The 20,762-nt window shown below is 46.9% G+C and overlaps 2 protein-coding genes across 2 annotated transcripts in view; one reads left to right on the forward strand and one right to left on the reverse strand.

Annotated features, from left to right (window-relative positions):
• The window catches only part of LOC309808830 (forkhead-associated domain-containing protein 1-like), a gene marked incomplete at both ends in the record, with an annotated part of 1,104,685 nt that overhangs the window by 1,024,810 nt on the left and 59,113 nt on the right, over nt 1-20,762 (reverse strand). The window lies entirely within an intron of this gene.
• The window catches only part of LOC309808008 (forkhead-associated domain-containing protein 1-like), a gene marked incomplete at both ends in the record, with an annotated part of 79,556 nt that overhangs the window by 19,846 nt on the left and 38,948 nt on the right, over nt 1-20,762 (forward strand). Inside the window, one exon of the mRNA XM_082628017.1 lies at nt 16,046-16,316. Within this exon, the coding sequence (XP_082484143.1) occupies nt 16,046-16,316 (271 nt within the window). The remainder of the gene's footprint in view (nt 1-16,045; nt 16,317-20,762) is intronic.

The following is a 20,762-nucleotide window of genomic DNA, read 5'->3' on the forward strand; positions in this document are numbered from 1 at the left end:
AAGCTTGGCGAGGGGAGGTGGAAAGCAGGTGTGTGCTTTTGAAGATGCAGAGATGGATGCTTCCTTTTTAGGCAGATCAGTGCTCTGCAACTTCCTAGCTTTGTGACCTCGGCCAGGCTTCTCTGTATGCCTGGGTCTGGGTCTTCTCAGCGGTGCAGGGCGTTGAGAGAGTATCTATGTATAAAAAGTCAAAGTGTCTGGCCAGAGTAGACGCTCAAGGCCTGCCAGCTGTTATCACACCGGATCAGAAATGTTCCCGGGATCAGGACCTAAAGTATGGCCCCAGGTTAAGCGGAACGTAACCCAAAATTCGCCCAGCAAAGCTCAGTCACCAGAAGTATCTGGTTCAGTAGGGAGGCAGGATGGGGGCTGGTTAGCAACACAGTCCTGGGTCAGAACCCCAGCTCTGCCACTGGCCTACTCGGTGCGCTCTTGCACAAGCCATTGGACCCCTCTGAACCTCGGTTTCCTCATCTACAAAATGGGGCCAACGACAGCAATGACCTTGCAGGCTTATCTCGAGGGCTAAATGAGATGGTTCTAATTGTAAAACTCCCAGAATAATGCCCATTCGTGGTAGCACACAATTAATACCTGTCGTGTGTGTCCCAGAGAGACGGCATGTTAACCTCACTCCCCAGCACCAAGAACCCTGCATGGACTGAGACCTCCGAGGCTTAAAGTCCTTTCTGGGACGAGGCTGGGTATAAATAAATAAAGTTTAGAGAATCTAGACAGAATCCTGGGGTGTGGGTCCACTAGGCAGCCTTAAATACTCACTCAGAGAAGATGAGCACCGTCCCTCAGGCTGCAGGGCTCGTGACACCGCATCCACCACGTTTGGCTTTGAAAACCTGGGACAGTTTTGTCCTGCTGCTTCTCAGCCCCCTTTTCCTCCTTGGGCCAACATTAAAGTGTGCTCACTTGTGGGATGCACTGGGATCCACTGGCCGCCCTGAGGAGGGGCTCCTGACCCAGAAGGTGTTGACCTGATCAGGGGTTCTCAACATGGGTTCTAAGGATCCCCCTCGTCAGAAGCACGTGGGGAGCAGACCCACAGTGCAGATCTGGGCTTCACCCCAGGCCTGAGGACTCATACTTAGGATTCCCAGATGAAATACAGGACACCCAGTGAAATCTGAATTTCAGAGAAGCAACGAATCATTGTTATGTACAGGTGTGGCCCAACTATTGCAAGGAACCACTTATGCTAAAATAATTATTTGGTGTTTATCTGAAATTCAGATTTAACGGACACCCTATAGTTTATTATATATTGACTTATTCATTTCTTTATTTATGCGAAATCTGGCAACCATACACATCCTCCCTGGGAGCAGGGCCTGGGAATATGCATTCTCACAAGCTCCCTGATGATTCTGATGCACCGCCAATAGGAGGGAAACCGAAATTTAGAATCATTTGTATGGAACACTTACAGAATTTTTTAGGGATCAAAGAAAAGGGGATTTCACACTCCCAAGCCTGAAAATCCAAGTTCATGAAGTTTGATTCAATGTGCCCCAACATGTCTGATTCCAAGAAATTTTCAGGAATGTTCAGTAAAATTACAGGTTCCCAGGCCCCCTCCCTGGGAAATTCTGACTCTGTGGCTTGCACGTGGGGAGAAGAAGAGGGGGAGCAGCAAACAATATCTGCATTTTTTTCTTCTTTTTTCCTACAAAGATATTTATTGAAATATTATTGATAGGGGCATAAAATTTGAAACCTAAATTTCCATCCAAAGGGGGCATTGTTTAATAAATTATATTGTTTAATATATTCTAAGGAGTTTAATATATTATAAGGAGTTCGTTATATATGGAATACTCTTCTGCCTTTTTAAAACACAGCTTTATTAAGATATAATTGACACAGGGCCTCCCTGGTGGCGCAGTGGTTGAGAGTCCGCCTGCCAATGCAGGGGATACGGGTTCGTGCCCCGGTCTGGGAGGATCCCATATGCCGCGGAGCGGCTGGGCCCGTGAGCTATGGCCGCTGAGCCTGCGCATCCGGAGCCTGTGCTCCGCAACGGGAGAGGCCACAACAGTGAGAGGCCCGCGTACGGAAAAAAAAAAAAAAAAAAAAAAAGATATAATTGACATGCCATAAACAGCACATGTTTAAAGTCTGTAAGTGGATGGGCTTTGACATATGGGTACACCTGTGAAACCATAGCCACAATCAAGACAGTGAACAGCTCCTTCATCCTCCAAAGTTTCCTCCGGATCACAGCAAGTGTTTGTTTGCTTGCTTGCTCTTAACAGCTTCACTGAAGTACAATTTACATAACAGTAACTTCACCCATTTGAAGTGTCCAACTCAATCAATTTGAATATATTGATGGAGTTGTGCAGCCATCACCACAACCTGCTTTCAGAACACTTTCATCCATTTCTATCACCCCAAACCTCGGAGAAACCTTGGAGGTATTTCATTTTGGGGTTTGTTTTTAACTTTTAATTTTCAAAATTATGGTAAAATACACATAAAATTTACCATCTTAACCATGTTTAAGTGTACAGTTCACAGTGGCATTAAATCTATTCACACTGTTGTGCAGCCATCATCCCCATCCATCATCAGAACTTTGTTCATCTTCCCAAACTGAAACTCTAAGCCCATCAAATCAAACCCCCTGCTTCCTTCCTCCCCTCCCACCATGCTGTGTCTGTGAATTGGACTATTCTAGGTTCCTCATATAAATGGAATCTTACATTGTTTGTCCTTTTGCGATCATCTTATTTCACTTAGTATGATATCCTCATGGTTCATTCCAGTTGAATATTTCATTGTATGGATTCACCACATTTTGTTTATCTGCTCATCCATCCATGGCCACTTGGGTTGCTTCCACCTTTTGGCCATTTTGAGTAAGTTTGTTATGAACACGGGTGTACAACTATGGAATGGGGACTTTATTTTACAAGGTGCTTCTTATATAATTGTGGGAAACAGTGATGACGACCTCTAACCTTGAGCAGATAAGACGGAAGAAGATGTTTTGTAAGAAGAGAAACCAGGAGAGCAGCAGGAGGAATCACTGACGTGAACAGCACTGTGCTAAGCAATTCACCTGCTCTCCCTTATTTCACGCTCACAGCAACCTATGAGATGGGTTCTCCCGTGATCCCCATTTTACAGACAAGGAATCCGAAACTCAGAGAGGTTAAGTAATTTCCCCAGGGCCACACAGCTTGTCAGTGCAAATTAAACACTATCCCCACTTGCGGAAAAAGGATGGGAGAAAACCATTTAGTCTGATGCTAGCTGGAGCAGTAGCCTTGACTGGTTTTCACACCGAGGAAAGCATACTCTCACGGTCACTCGAATATACACGGATTTTTTCAATTCTTATTCCTACACGCACTTGCACCTTGCTTCATTCCTTGGTTGACTGCAGGCAGCTGCACAAGTGTTCCCCTGGCCTGTGCCCAGGGCACTTTGCAGGACTCTCCACAGCCCCATCTTCTCAAAAGTGCTCTCTGCCGGGGCGTCCCCAGCTTGAGAAGCTTCCATCCATGATGCTCATATTCATGCAGGGGTCCTTTGCAGCGTCCGTGTGAGGGCAGCCTGTGGACTGACTGACACCTTCCTACAAATTCCACTTCCTGATGACCCCAACCTGCTGGCTATTTAAAAGAAGAGAAAGGAAGAGGGGAAAAGGGAGAGGTATTGAAGAGCATCTGTCATCAAATATTTTGAAGCCCAGTTTTTCTAAAAAATTCGTGGCCCTCTTGCTTCCGGCCTATTCTTGTTTCCAATTGATTTTGGGGTCCCTGGTGAGGGCGCTGTGTTTCCTCCTTGGATGGAGTTTCCACGGAGGACTGCCCTGATATCATACAGATTAAGTATGATGAGAACTGTTCTTCTCCCGACAAAGAGTTCCCAAATGAAAGCATTTAGTTCAGGTGTTGTGGTGACCCTAACCAATAGAGGAGGGTGTGACAGCATTTTACTGGGGGAGGGGGGTGAGGTGCGGGGCGCTTAGGAATCCAGATGTGTTTGCAGATGTCACAGTGGTTAGAGCACGTGCCCTGAGGTCAGGCTGACTCCAGCGCCGTCCCAGCCCTGCTCTTGACCGGCTTTTATACTGGACGTGCACAAATCATCTACCTCTCAGGGCCTCGGTCCCCACTCCTGTAACAGTAGTTCCTACCACCTTGAGTGACTGTGGTATTAAGTGGGCAAAGTGCGTAAATTGCTTAGTCCAGCGTCTGGCACCTAATAAGCACATGATAACCCTCAGCTTTAGAGTCAAGCAAACCAGCATGGAGCAGCCAAGATGCCTCCTTTGTAAGTGTCCTTTTGGACAGGGAAACCTCCCAAGACCTGCCCCCACTAGCAGATAAATACATTTGCAGATAAATTACCCATAGAATAACATACAAGATGGAAAAATATAAAGAAAAACTCTCGTTTGACAAAGTGCATTGGCAGGCAGGTTGTGCCCAGGACCATCCTTTTTTTTTTTTTTTTTTTTTTGCGGTCGCGTGCCTCTCACTGTTGTGGCCTCTCCCGTTGCAGAACACAGGCTCCGTACGTGCAGGCTCAGAGGCCAAGGCTCACACGCCCAGCCGCTCTGCGGCATGTGGGATCTTCCTGGACCGGGTCACAAACCCGTGTCCCCTGCATCGGCAGGTGGACTCTCAACCACTGCGCCACCACGGAAGCCCCCAGGACCATACTTTGTAAATTATAGCTCTCTCATCAAAGTATTACCTAGGGCTGCCATATTGCACAACTCCAGGGTCACCATTCACAACGTAGTCCATGTGGATGGCGCCCACTGAAGCTGTGCAGGACAAAACCCGCAGGGCCATCTGCAATGCCCTGAAGCAACCGTTGATTAATCCCATAGAGTCTTGGCACCAGGCGTGGGAAATTGAAGTCCCAGAGTCAGGTGTGCCGCCGTGTTGTGGGTTTTGTTGGTTGTTGCCTTTACTCGTGCTTTCTGAGCTCTGGGAAAGGAGGTGTGGAAACAAGCTGTGCTAGTCACAGTGGCGCCGTTCTTACAAGGCAGCTGAGTAAGGAAACCCACGTCACCCATATGTATCCATCATGTCTTTCTCTGTTCTGAAATACGGCAAAACGGATGGAAATGGCCAGAATGAAAAAGGAAGCCAGGCGCCACAAATGACGTGCCGAGTTGTTCCATGAGGGGGTTGACAACTCCTTGTCGGCAGCCCCCATCCCCATGACGGCCTGTGTCTGGCCTTCCCTGTAGCCTGCTCTGCCCTGTTCCCAGTCCAGCCAGACTCTCCCCCGTGGCTCCTGGATACTGTCTTCTGTCCCTGCAATGTCATGACGTCCTGTCTTGCGAGAAGAGCGCCCTCTGTCGGCCAATATTCCTTGCTGCTTTAATGGGGAAGCTCTGCAGAACACAATCGAGAAAGCAAGGCCTTTGGAGTTAGATGGACCCAAGTTGAAATGCCAGCTGCAACTGACTTTACCTTTCTGAGCTTCAATTTCCAATTTCTGCCAAGGAGCTACTCATTAATCCCAGGTCCCCTTTCCCCCTTCAGTTGTTTTTATAGAGGTCCCTGGGACCACCCCTATCATGGCATAAACTGAGGCTCAGAGAGTTTCAGCGACTTCCCCAAGGTTAGGCATCAGTCATATAGATCCAGAGACAGGATTAAAAACCAGCTCTCCTGAGTCCCTTGGAGGCTTTTCCTAATAGCACGAAGCATCGTGGGGCCGTGAGAGCCCAGGCAGGTCCTTCACTGCCCAGCGGTTAAGGAAGGTCTTGCAATTCCCAGTCCAACCTGCAATTTCACACTCTGACAGGGGATGATTCATTATGTGGGTAAAAACGAAAGCCACTGATAATAGAAGAAAATGCATTTTCAGTTATCTGGCTTCCTTGCTTGTTTGGCTCCACTAACTTTTTTTTTGGCTGCACCAATGCAGGATCTTAGTTCCTCAACCGGGGATCAAACCTGCACCCCCTGCATTGGAAGCGTGGAATCTTAACCACTGGACGGCCAGGGAAGTCCCTGGCTCCACTAACTTTTTTTCTTTAATTATTTTATTTATTTTATTTATTTATTTTTGGCTGTGTTGGGTCTTCGTTGATGCGCGCGGTCTTTCTCTAGTTGCGGCGAGCGGGGGCTACCCTTCATTGCAGTGCGCGGGTTTCTCATTGCGGTGGCCTCTCTTGTTGCGGAGCATGGGCTCTAGGTGCATGCGCTTCAGTAGTTGTGGCATGCGGGCTCAGTTGTTGTGGCTCGCGGGCTCTAGAGCACAGGCTCAGTAGTTGTGGCCCATGGGCTTAGTTGCTCCGCGGCATGTGGGATCTTCCTGGACCAGGGCTCGAATCCCTGTCCCCTGCATTGGCAGGCGGATTCTTAACCACTGCGCCCCCAGGGAAGTCCATCCACTAACTCTTTACCAGGGATATTGCTGCCGTTCCTGGACAAATTCAGTTGCCCCCTTTCTTCTCCTTTTTTGACGATGGTGATCATACCTGATGGCTAATGTTTTATGCTCATTTATTATGGATCAGGAAGTGTTCCCAGCATTTCACGTGTACTATCTCACCCACTTCTCACAGACTAAGAAATGGCTGTTAGTATCCCTATGTCTTACAGACAAGGCACAGAAATGACACACTCGTCAGGGTCCCAGAGAAGGAGCAGAGCCGGGAGCCGGACCAGAGTCTGTGTGACGCCGGATCCCAAGGTCTTAACCCGAGGTCGGCACGTTATGGCCCAAGGCCAATGCGGGCCATCGCCTGCTTTTGTAAAGTTTCCTGGGAACACAGCCATCCCATTCATTTCAGTATTGCCTGTGTTGTCGGCTACAACGGCAGAGTAAGCTGGGCAGATCCTATGGCCCACAGGGCTGGAAATGCTTACTGTCTGGCTCTACAGAAAACGTTTACCAGCCTCTGCTTGTAACATTATGCAGTACTGCCTCTTTCATTTGACTTGGTTTCTAAAAGAAGAACTTAAAATAGAGGGGGGAGCTGGGGAGAAAGAACTCACTCAGATTGAGCCTTACTGTGTGCCAGGAAATGTGCTGGTTAATTGCTTAAGTTTACTGAGGAATAAGAAAAAACAGACAAGCTGGAAAACTAAATTTTGAACAGTCTTTTCAATACCTCTTTAAAAGAGAGCTGGAAATATGTGGTTCTAAATATACATACACATATATATGCATTTGCAAATATAGTAATAATATAATTACATTGACATGGATCTGATAAATGTACTAGACATTAACATATTATATATACAACAGATGCATATTACAAATTTTGCCTGTTTCTTCAACTGGAAAGTTTTCTTTTAAAACTGTGGACTGTTGGGAATTCCCTGGTGGTCCAGTGGTTAGGACTCAGTGCTCTCAGTGCTCTCACTGCTGAGGGCCTGGGTTCAATTTCTGGTCAGGTAACTAAGATCCCACAAGTGCACGGCGAGGCCAAAAAGCTAAATAAATAAAACTATGGAATGTCTTCCCTGAGTCACTTTTGAAGCAGAAATTTGGGATTTGTAGTCTGAAGCCTGCTGTAGCTAGAGAACTATTTATCTATCAAAGTTTCTCTAAGCAGCGTTTTACTACTTGTCTTATGATTGATTCCTTGGTCTTAAATCATTCTTCTCTGGAGATGCTGCTTTACTTTTATAAGTTGAAAGGTAAATTTGGTGCATGATGACAGTCTGGTGGGTTTTATTTGAGCATGTCATAACCTTTAAAACAACTTTCACTCTGAGTACATAGTGATGCTTATGCTAAAGTCTCAGTAAGCATACTGTCCAGGAAATTTGATTGTTTGCAAGTATCAGAAAACCAACTAAAACTAGCCTAGGCAAAAAAAAAAAAAGCTCATGGAACTGAAAAGGCCAAAAGCTGCAGCTTAGGCCCAGCTGGATCCAGGCGCCCAAATCATGGTCAGGAATCTGACTCTTTCTTCCCTGTTAGCTTCCCAATCTCAGACAGACTCTTGCCTCACCTGTAGGAAAGTGGCCACCAGCAGCCCCAGCACCCTACAAAGTAGCAGTTCCAGGGATAGAGCCAGCATCTTCATTGACAGTGGCTTGGATCACGTGGCTTCCCCTGAACCAATCACTGAGGCCATGGGCCAGGAATGCTCTGATTGGCCAGGCCTGGTTTATGGTCTCACCCCTGGGGTGGAAGGGTCAGAGTTCTATGGACTCAGGATTGTCAGGGAAAGGGTGTCTTCCCTGAAAAAAAATTAAGGTGCCCATCCAGAAGATGGAAGAAATGGATGCAGGGGAGGCAAAAACAAAGAAGATGTCCATGACATTAGGAAGCATTCCTATTGCCTAAGTGGAGCCTTCCTAACAGGATTTGCCACTAAGGATCTGGGGGGAGGAAAATGACGAATAATCCACTTTTCCATTGGAAAAGTCCCAGGCCAGTCTCCAAGGAAGCAGAGTTGCTCATTTCTCTCCTGTGGTGAACTGGTGTGATGAGAAGCTCAGAGTCAGGGCCTTAGTTGTCCATCCCCAAGAAGGGTGATGTTTCCACATTCCTGGGACCTCTGAATAGGGCCCGTTGTTGAGGAGGATGTGGCTTTACTGTACCGGGGGTTGAGAAGCCGGCAACTGAGTGAATGACCAGAGAGTATGGTGCCCTTCAGAACAAAGCCTCTTTCTGGTCAAGCTTTGTCATCTCCTACCTGACCTTGTAGGATTTCCTCTACCCTGTGCTCTTACAGGTCCCGTGGGGACTTACTGATGTGATGAGAACTCCTGAGGCTGGGTGTTTTATATCAAAGGCGATTTCCCGAGACCAGTGAAGTGGAGGGCACGGGGCAGCAGACAGCCTCAGGCTCGGCCTCTGCAGCAGAAACTCACACAAAAGGACCCCTGAGGCTGTGTTGTCACCAGATGTCTACAGGCGATGCAGATGACATCGGGGGAGGTGGAGACGGGAGCGCGGGCTGAACCCTTAACATCCTGCTGAGACAGAACCCAGACTCGGTCAGGAACCAGGCCGCGTCCTGCTTCCTCTGGCAGACCACACCCTTTGTTACCAAATCAGAACCACGTTGCTCCTTCTCTGAACTTAGTTGATGATCATTCATTCATTCATTCATTCCGTCTCTCTATCTGGCAAGACCCAATTGAAGCAGGCCAAGTCTAGGGGTAGCAAAAGCTATTTGCAAAAATTCGGCTGTTTTCTCATTAGATTCTATTTCCCATTTTATGGACTGACCAGGAAGCTGATTAGAACTTGAAAGGAAAGGAAAAACCGTAAGGTTGAAGATTTACAAGAAAATGGGAAAATTAGATGGGCCAGATCTCCTTTAACACAGCTGGGAAAAACCCAAACGAATGGCTTTTCTGAACAGCTCAAAGGGACTTAATTCTTTTAAGTTCCAAAACCTAAAAATAATGTATAACTTGGCGGTTCTGTGTTCTAAATGTATAACCCTGATTTCTCACACTGAAGCCCCGTACGTGATTTACCCTTTTCTTGGGGACATAGAATTATTACCCGTCTCTGAGTTACGGTGACACCCCGGTAGCTGTTGAGATAAAGGCCATTTGTCCTGGCACCAAGTAGCACCCTCTCCTGGCTTCTGAGATCTACTGGCCATGTTTTCTAGTCTCCATTCTGTCTTTCCAGGTCCATGGCTCCTCCATGCTGCGGTCAGTGTCCCTGCTCGCCACCATCACCCCTACCCCCCAGGCCCTTCCAGACCATGGGAATTAAGCTCCACATCTATGTATGTTAAATTTTTCTGTAAGGAAGCCGGTCTCTTCTCCCTCCTTTATGTATTTACTCACTAATGTATCTATGTCAGTATGGATCCATGTATACTGATTTTACACTTTGAGTTATAATCCAATACTCATTAAATATTTCTTCGCTCAAATTCTTCCAGCCTTGGCCACTGGGAGCTCTTTCAGATTGCTTGCTGTGTCCTTGAGCATCTCCCCACCTTTTCGTTTTGGGCACTTGCTTACTCTCTGCTGTTACAAGATGCACCAGGCTTAACATGTGTTTTCCCCATCCCAGCCCCAGAATCAAAGTGCTTTTTATTTACACTCCATTTGCCAACTGTTCAGCTCAGTCAGCGAACACCTACCATGAGTAGTAGGCACTCTGCTGGGTGCCAGCACAGCCAGAAATTGCTGGTAAATATTTAATGACCAGCTCTCTGGAAAAAGTAAAGTACATGGGTGCATAGCATAAGGTTTACTGATATAAAGAATGTGTAGCACAGTCTTTCCATGTAACAAGAAATGCAGTACTCTTTCTTGTAAATTCTATATAGCCAGCTGAGTCTCACAGAATGCTTTCATTGACTTTAGGTGAACTCTTGTATCCATAGCCAATTTCTCATTGCAGTTGACGAATGAGAGAGTTCCCAACCTGAGCACTCGTGGGTATTTTTGGATATTTTGGATTTATGAATAATACAAGTGAAAAAAGAAAGACGTTAGAACTTCACATGTTCATCAGTGACATGAGTGACTTTGTTGCTGCATCAGATAATAATTTTTAAATACTGGAAGAACGTTTCCCCAATTTTTTGCTCTATTCATAACATAACGGCTAAGACACAACATGCTTTTGTATAATCTGCATTGTTAACATTTTCTCCATTACCGTCTTAAGTCTAGGCAATCAACAAAACAAACAAACAAACAAAATCAAGCTCTACATGAACCACCATTATCAAACATATTTATAAAACTTTTTAAAAACCAAGCCCTCATTTATAACATTTCCTGATTTGTATGGTGTAATACGCCCTCCACGGTCAATTTCAAGCTCCCAATGACACATCCCTGAATACAGAGAAGGAAAGAGAGGTGTGGTAACACATTACTATGTAACATTTCCAACAGAAACATATAGTAGAGTGAAATAACCTCAAGAGCATAGGTAATAATAAAATAGAGTAAAATAATTAGGAAGGGGTGACTTTTAAGTTTGTATACCAATTGTTTCTGATATAATTTAATTGTAAATTTATGTAAGTTAATTCTTATTAATGGCTGTGTTTATCAACCAGTTGGCAAAATTCCTGGACATTTAACAATCAGTTCTCGTGGGCGGGTACCAGCTGGCCCCAGCACTCCTCTGGTACAGCAGTGAACATACCACAGGTCTTCCCGGATGGAGGCTGGGGTCCTCTGAGCTGCTTCCAGGGCGTGGCATGTACCAGATGAATAACACTTCCATAAGACAGTTGTCAGTGTTCCTAGAAAATCCCATTTCTAAGTAGCCCATGCGATGTCTTGTGTTTTTTCACACCATCTAATGTTCATTTCCTTTTTTTAACTTGGAAAATATCCTATCATTCACTAACCAATCGTCTAAGATCCGTTTGTGAGTATGGAAAGCAGGTAATAAATCATGACTTCGAGTAACCTAGAAGTCCTAAGAGCACAGGTATTGGAGTCAAATAGTGTCACCACTTCCTGGGTGTGAGACGTTGGGCAAGTCATTTAACCTCTCTGAGCTTCAGTTTCTTAATCCACACACTGAGGGGTAAAATGCCTCCTGCAAGATTATTCTGGAGATCAGATGAGACCACATGCATTAAGTGCCCAGCACAGTCTGTGGCACATCTGAGGCTTCTCTACACAGTGGCTCATAGCCGTTGTATTGTCCACAATTACTTACAAATGGCAGAGCACATAACAAGCTCTCCAAGGGCAAGGTCTAAGTTTCCACCTTCTCTGCAGGCTCCAGGGCTTCCTGGCAGAGTTCATGTGTACTGTAGGCACTCGATGTGCAAACTACTTCGAATTTTTTTTAGGGTCTCCCGTTCAACTTATACTCTTTTCAGGGTTAGAAGCAGATATTGGGGAGATAACACAAAGAACAAATAGATAATTTGAAAAAAAATAGATAGTGATTTCTTGAGTAAATCATTGACCTGTGTTTATTAAAGCTAATATAAATTCAGCCGTGGATGTGGTCATGGTTAATCCAGGTGGTTGACAACCTGCTTTTTTTTTGTTTTTTTTGGTACACGGGCCTCTCACTGTTGTGGCCTCTCCCGTTGCGGAGCACAGGCTCCAGACGCGCAGGTTCAGTGGCCATGTCTCACGGGCCTAGCCGCTCTGTGGCATGTGGGATCTTCCCGGACCGGGGCACGAACCCGTGTTCCCTGCATCGGCAGGCGGACTCTCAACCACTGCACCACCAGGGAAGCCCCAACCTGCTATTTTAAAGGTAGTATGGAAAAGAAATCAGGAGTATCACATATGCTACCTCAAAAACAAAACAAAAAACCCAACCATGGCAACATACCATATGGTCAGAGAACAGACACAAAGAAAGAGAAAAGGCATTAGCGTGTATTTTTAAACTAAAGTTTCTAAAAACAGACTTGAAGACTTCCCTGGTGACACAGTGGATAAGAATCCACCTGCCAGTGCAGGGGACACAGGTTTGAGCCCTGGTCTGGGAAGATCCCATATGTCGTGGAGGAACTAAGCCCATGCGCCACAACTACTGAGCCTGCGCTCTAGAGCCCACGTGCCACAACTGCTGAGCCCATGTGCCCCAGCTACTGCAGCCCATGTGCCTAGAGCCCACACTCCGAAACAAGAGAAGCCACCACAAGGAGAAGCCTGTGCACCACAACAAGAGTAGCCCCCCGCTCGCCGCAACTAAAGAAAGCCTGCACGTAGCAACGAAAACCCAACACGGACAAAAATAAATAGAATTAAATCTAAAATAAATAAATAATAAAAACAAACTTGTTGATAACTGACCTTGACCCCATGCTTCCTGTACAGCCCAGAGCTAGCTTTTAATGTGAGTCTTCTTCTTATGTTTGCTTTTCTCCCTGCCTGTATCGTTGTAGTTGCCAGCAGCAATTTCTGAGAAAACCTTGACCTTCCCTTTGATAAAGCAAGCCGGGAAACTAGAGAAAACCAACTTTAACCATCCAACTAAAGCTACCCTCAACCAACATGCTTCAGAGAAAAAAAAAAAAAAAAACCTTTATTTTTAAATTTTTAAACCCGAAGAGCTTGGAGTCTCTGCTGCGTTTATACATCTTTGGCTCCTTCCCACTAGGGGCCCTATCGTTCGGGCTCTGTGTGCTGCAAGCAACAGAAACCAGCTCTAGCCAGCCTCAGGGATGGAGCACTTCAGGGTAGCACCCCAGCCAGTGCTCAAAACCAGCTTCCTTATTTTCCCCACCATGTTCACAGCAGCATAGTTATAATAGCCATGAGGTAGAAACCACCCAAGTGCCCATGACGCTTAATGGATAAAAAAAATACACTCTAAACTGTATGGTGGAATATTATTTAGCCTTAAAAATGAAGGAAGGGCTTCCCTGGTGGCGCAGTGGTTGAGAGTCCGCCTGCTGATGCAGGGGACACGGGTTCATGCCCCAGTCCGGGAGGATCCCGCATGCCGCGGAGCGGCCGGGCCCGTGAGCCATGGCCGCTGAGCCTGCACGTCCGGAGCCTGTGCTCCACAACGAGAGAGGCCACAGCAGTGAGAGGCCCGCCTACCACACACACAAAAAAATAATAAAATAAAAGAAGGAAATTCTGACATGTTACAACATGGATGAACCTTGAGGGCATTATGCTAAGTGAAATACGCCAGTCACAAAAAGACAGGTACCATGTGATTTCACTTATTTGAGGTACTTGGTACTTAGAGTAGTCCAATTCATAGAGACAGAATGTTGGTCACCACGGGCTGGGTGGCGGAGGGAATGGGCAGTTGTTGTCTAATGGTTAATAGAGTTTACGTTTTGCAAGACGAAAAAGTTCTGGAGATCCATCTCACAGAAATGTGACTATACTTAACACCACTGAACTGTATGCTTTAAAATGGCTAAGATGATAAATTTTATGTTGCAGGTTATTTACCACAATCTGAAAAATAAATAAACAGCTTCCCTCTCTCCATGTCTGGGCTCCACTCCCTCATGCTGGCTGCATTCTGAAGTCCCACCAGGTCACTCCAGATCCTGGTGTCCAGCCAAGTCTTCTTAGGTCTCCTTGGCTCTGATTGGATCACTTGTCCCACCACTGAACCAATCAGTATGTCCAGGGAGTGTGATTGGTTGATTGCTTAGCCCCACCCACAGCAATGGGCCGACAGATTGGGAGGGAGATTCCTGGAATTTCCAGAAGAGCCAGGTGGGTTGCGGCCTGTCCACTACGGCAGTGAACCACTTGAGGCATGAGATATGAGCACTCCCTTTAACACCCTGGCAGTTAGTGGGCAGTGAGGCACATCTACCTGAGCATCCCAGCACAAAAGGGAATTCCTCCATACTACCCGTGGTCTCTCGATTTGTTTTCTATCAGGCGGGGGTAAAACATATTCAAATTTCCCCCTTCCCACCTTCAGCCCTTTCATTCGATAAATCTTTATTAAATCGATGAGGAAAGGTTGTAGGAATGATTGAGGCAAGACAGCCCCAGAGGAGAGGACGGGAAGGGATAGGATGGATGGAGAAGTGAGTGCAAGGCAGAAGCAGGACACCTCAGCTTCTGAAAGGAGAGAAAGGAAGAAAGCTTAGGTGGAGACCGAGGTGCCCACAGTGGAGAGAAATTCGAATCTTCACATAAGGTAACAGAGTTCTGGAACACTGCCAAGTCCGTTCCTGAAACAGGTTTCAACGGGGCCAGTGTCATCATAAATGCTGGGCCAGGTGTCGCCAGGCAATTGGAGTTTGATTTTCCCGAACAGTGTTCTCCCTGACTCCAAAAAAGTCTTCAGGGGAATTCACCGGATTCTTGACTTGGCTGGGAAAGACTGTAGCTAAAAGACTGGTTTGGGAACCTGAGTGAGTGGAGAACCTTCCTCTTGAATACAATCCAGCTGGAGCTATAGGAAGTTCTGTCTGCCAGTGCTCCTATTTCGGAAGCATTCTGTCCTGTTTCTCATTACGTGTCTGCAGTCTGCAGAAAGAGAAACGTGACCGCCACAGGCGGCAAACCTTTGAACTTAGCTTCTTCCTTGAAAAGTGTGTTTTTTTTCTGCCAAGAGACTGGGGGCGGGGCAGAGAAGGGAGAGAGAGACAGAGAGGGAAAGAGCTTTCCAGAACCCCAGTCCCACCACCCTCTCCACCACCACCTGAGCTTGGTGAAGTCCTTAACCTCTCCAAGCCTCATTTGTAAGCTAGGAATAAGGAGAGCTCCTCCCCTTCAGGGCTATCGCGAGAAATCGGTGAGTAATTACAATAAATGGTAGCATTCACGATGTCACGGTTTAACCACTAGGCTCGGGGAAGGACGGCCACAACAGCATTAACCAAGACAAAGCCAGGTGTCAGCACCTCTCAGCATTTACTTCTCCCGGTGTAGATGGATTTTGATGTGCTCTCTAATGAAAGTAGCTACAGACATCTTCCGCCGGGTCAGATGAAAAAAGGTTCCCTCGATAGATATTTATGGAGCGTCTGCCAAGAATCAGATGTGGCAGATGTTGAGGATCACAGGCTAATGAGCCAGCTGGGTTTCGAGCCAGTTGGGGTGCCTTCCACCCCAGAGCTCTCGGCTTCGGGGAACAGGTGGAATGGGAGTGCCAGGGAGACACACAGTGTGGATGTGTGTGTCCTGGAGAGCTGGGCTTGAATCTCGGAGATGTGTTCATTCATTCTTTCAACCAGTATTTAAGGACCTACTGTGTATGTGCCAAGGGTTTATTCTAGGAGCTGAGGATACGGTGCTGAGCAAGGTAGACAAAAAGCTGTCAGCCTCTCAGAGCTCAGAGGTGGCGTTGTACCAGCTCAGACGCTCACTGCCAAATCTGTGGTCCTGGGAAAGTCACTAGGTCTTGCTCAGCCTCGGGCTCATCACAGAGCATCAGGGGTATTAAATAAGGTAATGCATGTGAATCTCTTGACTGGGTGCCTGGCACGAAGGCTGCACCCAATAAATGGTGGTGTGATAGTGTGCAAGGTGAACCATGGTGGGGACCGCCATCCCAAATTTGGGGAGAGTGTGGGAGGGATTCTTGGGAGAAGTGACTTATACGCCAAAATCTAGGGCAGCAATTATGTCGCCGGGACAGAAAGGTGAAGACCACCCCAGCTGCTCGTAACCTCCCCTGACCCTCTTGTCTGCCCCTGCAGGTCTCCTTCCCATGGGTGAGGGGCCCAGCACCTTGGCCAAGGCCACAGCCACCTTGGGCCACCCAGCAACTGAACCAGTCACCCTCACCACCACAGACCCCCTTCTACCCGGGCATCTGGACAGCGCCAGTGCAGAGGAGCTGGTCGCAGGGGTCCCCCGAGCCCCCCATGGTCCCACCAGCCTCCCACAGGCGGCCCGTGAGTGCCAGCGAGAAGATGTTCTCCTTCAAGGTGGACAGAGCCGCCCACAGCGTTCCCATCATCAGGCAAGGTACTCATGGGTGCTTCCTTGGCGGCTTAGGGGAGGGGCTTTTGCTAGGAGGATGGGTCTCAGTTTCTGCTTTCCCCTTTTTTTAAAAATTTTTATTGAGGTGCAGTTGATTTATAGTGTTGTGTTAGTTTCAGGTATGCAGCACACTGAATCTGTTCAACATATACATGTATCCACTCTTTTTTAGATTCTTTTCCCATATAGACCATTACAGAGTATTGAGGAGAGTTCCCTGTGCTATCCAGTAGGTCCTTCTTAGTTATCTCTTTTATGTATAGTATTGTGTATGTCAATCCCTCTCTTCCAATTTATCCCTCCCCCCTCTTATTCCCGGTAACCATAAGTTTATTTTCTACATCTGTAACTCTATCTCTGTTTTGTAGATAAGTTCATTTGTACCTTTTTTTAGATTCCACATATAAGCAATATGGTATGATATTTGTCTTTCTCTGGCTTTTGCTTATGTTCTCTGGTTCTGAAGTAGAACATAATCAAATGTGAAAAAATTGGGATAAGCAGAAAGTTAGAAAACAGTAAAAGATAAGCTGTCACCCTTATCACCAGAATTCTCCCTGTTGACTTTTTGGTACAAACTCCTCCAAGACTGTGCTCTGCCCATCTGCACACATCAGTACCTCTGTGGTGAGTGTGTGTGTGTGTGTGTGTGTGTGTGTGTTTGTACATATATATGAATATATATGAATGTGTATCAGAATCTAAATTTATATACTTCGACTCAGATGTACAGACATATTGGTAACTGAAATCCCTCTTGCCTTAGGAGGTTTTTAAATATTTTATTACCATTTTACAGGTAAGAGGAGACTGAGGCTTATGGAGAAAATTACTTCTCCGGAGGTTATGTATTCAATCTAATCTAAAATAACGCTTTTCAGTCAAATTTAAGGCTGGTTATCTCAGTGACTGTCACTCACAGCCTGGTCACTTTGGGGACACACAGCCATCAGGGTTTCCTTCTCCCCCCCTCCCCCCCAGAAGGCCTCATGGCACTTGGGGAGGAGACTTCCTGTCTGTCACCATCCTCTTGGCCTTGCCAGGCTTACTGGCAGAGTAGCTGGGTCGACTTAGTCCCTGGCATGATTCCCAGGTTTCTTCTGTGGCCACTGGTGTGAAGGTCCCATTCTCTGTTTTCTGTGTCCCAGCCCCAGACCCCTCTGAGTCCCCAGGTCTCTCGATGCCTCCACACCCTTCCCTGGTCTCACTCAGGACCACTCACCTAGTCACTTCCCTCAGCCATTCAAATAATAGTTATTATCCTGAAATAAACAGACTAAGGAGCAAATGAAAGGTATCTCTGCAGTTTACATCATCATCATCATCATCTAAGGAACGCTCATGTACCAACCACCCAAGTTAAGAAATTACTCAGCCATTTCCCCCCAGCATTTTTTTAAATTTAATTTTATTTATTTCTTTATTTATGGCTGTGTTGGGTCTTCACTTCTGTGTGAGGGCTTTCTCCAGCTGCGGCGAGCAGGGGCCACTCTTCATCGCGGTGCGCGGGCCTCTAACCATCGCGGCCTCTCTTGTTGCGGAGCACAAGTTCCAGCCGTGCAGGCTCAGTAGTCGTGGCTCACGGGTCCAGCTGCTCCGTGGCATGTGGGATCTTCCCAGACCAGGGTTCGAACCAGTGTCCCCTGCATTGGCAGGCAGACTCTCAACCACTGCGCCACCAGGGAAGCCCCCACCCCAGCATTTTAATGTGAAAACGTTCAAACATACAGCAAAGCAAAAAGAATTTTACAGAGACAGCTCTCCTCCTAATTCTACCACTAACACTTTGCTGTACTCTTTATTACATTTCTGTCTACCCATCCTTCTTGTCCTGCATTAATCCATCTTATTTTTTGGATGCATTTCAAAATAAATAGCACACATCTGTAGTCCTCCCCCTAAATGTTTTAGCACATATACCATTAACTAGAACTCAACATGTTTTGTCTCCTTCATGTAAAATGAACACAGAATGTGTATTAGTTATCATGATTGCATAACGAATTCTCCCCAAACGTAGCAGCCTAAAGCAAAATCAAACATGTGTTATCATCTATACAGTTTCTGTGGGTCAGGAATTTGGCAGCAGCTTAGCAGGACGGCTGTGGCTCAGGGTCCCTCGTAAGGCTGCAGTCATCTGAAGGCTTGACCTGGGCCAGAGGATCCACTTGGAACACGGCTGCTCACATGGGTGTCAGCAGGAGGCCCCGGTTCCTCACCACATGGGCCTCCCCAGAGAGTGGCTCGAGCGTTCCCATGACACGGCAGCTGCTCCTCCTGAGCAAGTGATCCTGGAGGACAAGATGGAAATGGCAACATCTCTTGTGACTAAGCCTCAGAAGTCATGCTCTGTCATTGTTGCAATATCCTGCTGGTTACCCAGGGCGTCACCCTCCAGTGTGGGAGAAGACTACACACGGGCCTGAAGACCAGGAGGTGGGGATTATCAGCAGTCATCTTGGAGGCCGACTACCACAGCCTGCCCTCGGGTCCTCAATGATTCACACTCCTCCTCCTCTCTCCCGAGGCCCCCCAAAATCTCACCCCAGTAACAGCATCGGCTCAAATTCCAGAATCTCGTCTAAATCAAGTCCAGGTACAGATGGGGCTCATGGGTGTAGTACGTTACGTTCAGCTCATCAAGTACTACTTCCAGAAATCTGAAGACCTCTGAACAAAGGGTCTGTCCCTCACACACCCAGCACATATTGGTGGGACAGACATAGCATCACTGCTACATACACTCCTCTTGTTCCAAAAGAAGAAAAACAGGAAACACACAGGAGTCCCTGGCCCAAAGCAGTTCTGAAGTCCAGCTGGGAAAATATCGGCAGTTCCTTGACTGGGCTTCAGTCCAACTCTTGCCCAGAAATGACTTTCCAGGGCTCTTGGGTCTGCCCGCTGGTCCCTGAGTTCTGCCTTCTGAGTCGTCCTCCCTTTCCTATGAAAGGTGTCCCATGGATGTGGCTGCATAGTTTTATAGCCTGCTTCCTGCCTGTAGAAGCTTGGGGGTCCAGACGCTTCTTTGACTTTTGTGGGTCTCTGTCAGTCTGAGTTGGCAGTGCTTCTTATTGGGGTTCATCCTATCAGGCAAAAACCACGCCCACAGACTTTTTTGTCACAAGCCCTTCCACCATGGGCTTCTGCAAAGACTGACAAAGGACCGAAGCTTCTTAGAAGCCCAGTTCTTTGACCGAAGGGTTCTCTTGGACACTGCCCTGGATCTGTATTCTTAACAAAGGATTTTACAACCACACCCTCAGCTTCTTCTCTGGACTGTGTTTTCTTGAGAGCGCCCTTGATTTGATGTTTGCCCAGAACCTGTTTCTTACATTTCATTTGCCACCTGGAGAGGCAGGGAATTTTCAAGCCCAGAACATTGCCCTGATTTAACAGCCCTTCCTTTAACTGTCTCTCCCCCTCACATTTCACTATAAGTAGTAAGAAGTAACCAGGCAGCACCTTCCAAGACTCTGTCTGGGACTCTCTTTAGCTTGACCACTCAGCCTCATCACAAACATTTTCTACCTTCCTCATGACCACAGGCAACGTGTTAGGAAACCTTCTGCCACCACCTGACAAGGATCCCTTAACCCCAGTAACATTTTCCTCACTTTCCTGGAACCCTTCCCTCACGGCCTCCTCAAAGGCCATCGGGCTTCTCCTAAGACTATTCAGGCTTTCTCAAAGACTCTTGGCCAAAGTCCTCCAGCTTCTGGCCACTGTTCCATCCCAAACCACTCCACATTGTAGGGTTTTTGTTAAATTTTGCACCACTCCTGGTGCCCAAACCTGTATTTGCTACTTATTGTTGCATAACAAATTACTGCAGGATGTAATGGCCTAAAACAACAGTAAACATTTATTATCTCATAGCTTCTCTGAGGCAGGAAGTTGGGAATGGCTTAGCTGGGGGATTCTTGCTCAGGCTTGTCCATGAGGTGGCAGTAATGGTGGTGGCTGGGCTGTGGTCCTCTGGGGGCTTGTCTGGGGCTGGAGGACCCACCTCCAGGATGGGTCACTCCCATGGCTTTTGGTAAGAGGCCTCAGTTCTTCACTAAGTGCACCTCTCCATACGTTGCTTGAGCATCCTCAAGCTGCCAGCTCCTCCAGACAAGTGGTCCTAGCGAGTGAGGCAGAAGCTGCAATGTCTTTTATGATCTAACCTCAGGAATCAAACTGTGTCATTTCTGCAATATCCTTGGTTACATAGAGAAGCTTTGTTACGGACTGAATTGCATTCCCCCAAAATTCATATGCTGAGGCCTCAATCCCAATATCGCAGAATGTGACCATATTTGGAGATAGTGTATTGAAATAGATGAGTAAGTTCAAATGAGATGATTGGGTGGGCCCTAATCCAAGGGCTGGTGTCCTTGTAAGAAGAGAGAGAGAGACGCCAGGGATGCACGTGCACAGAGAAAAGGGCAT

This window comes from Mesoplodon mirus, assembly GCF_964341445.2.
Source record: "Mesoplodon mirus genome assembly, chromosome: 7".
NCBI lineage: Eukaryota > Metazoa > Chordata > Mammalia > Artiodactyla > Ziphiidae > Mesoplodon > Mesoplodon mirus.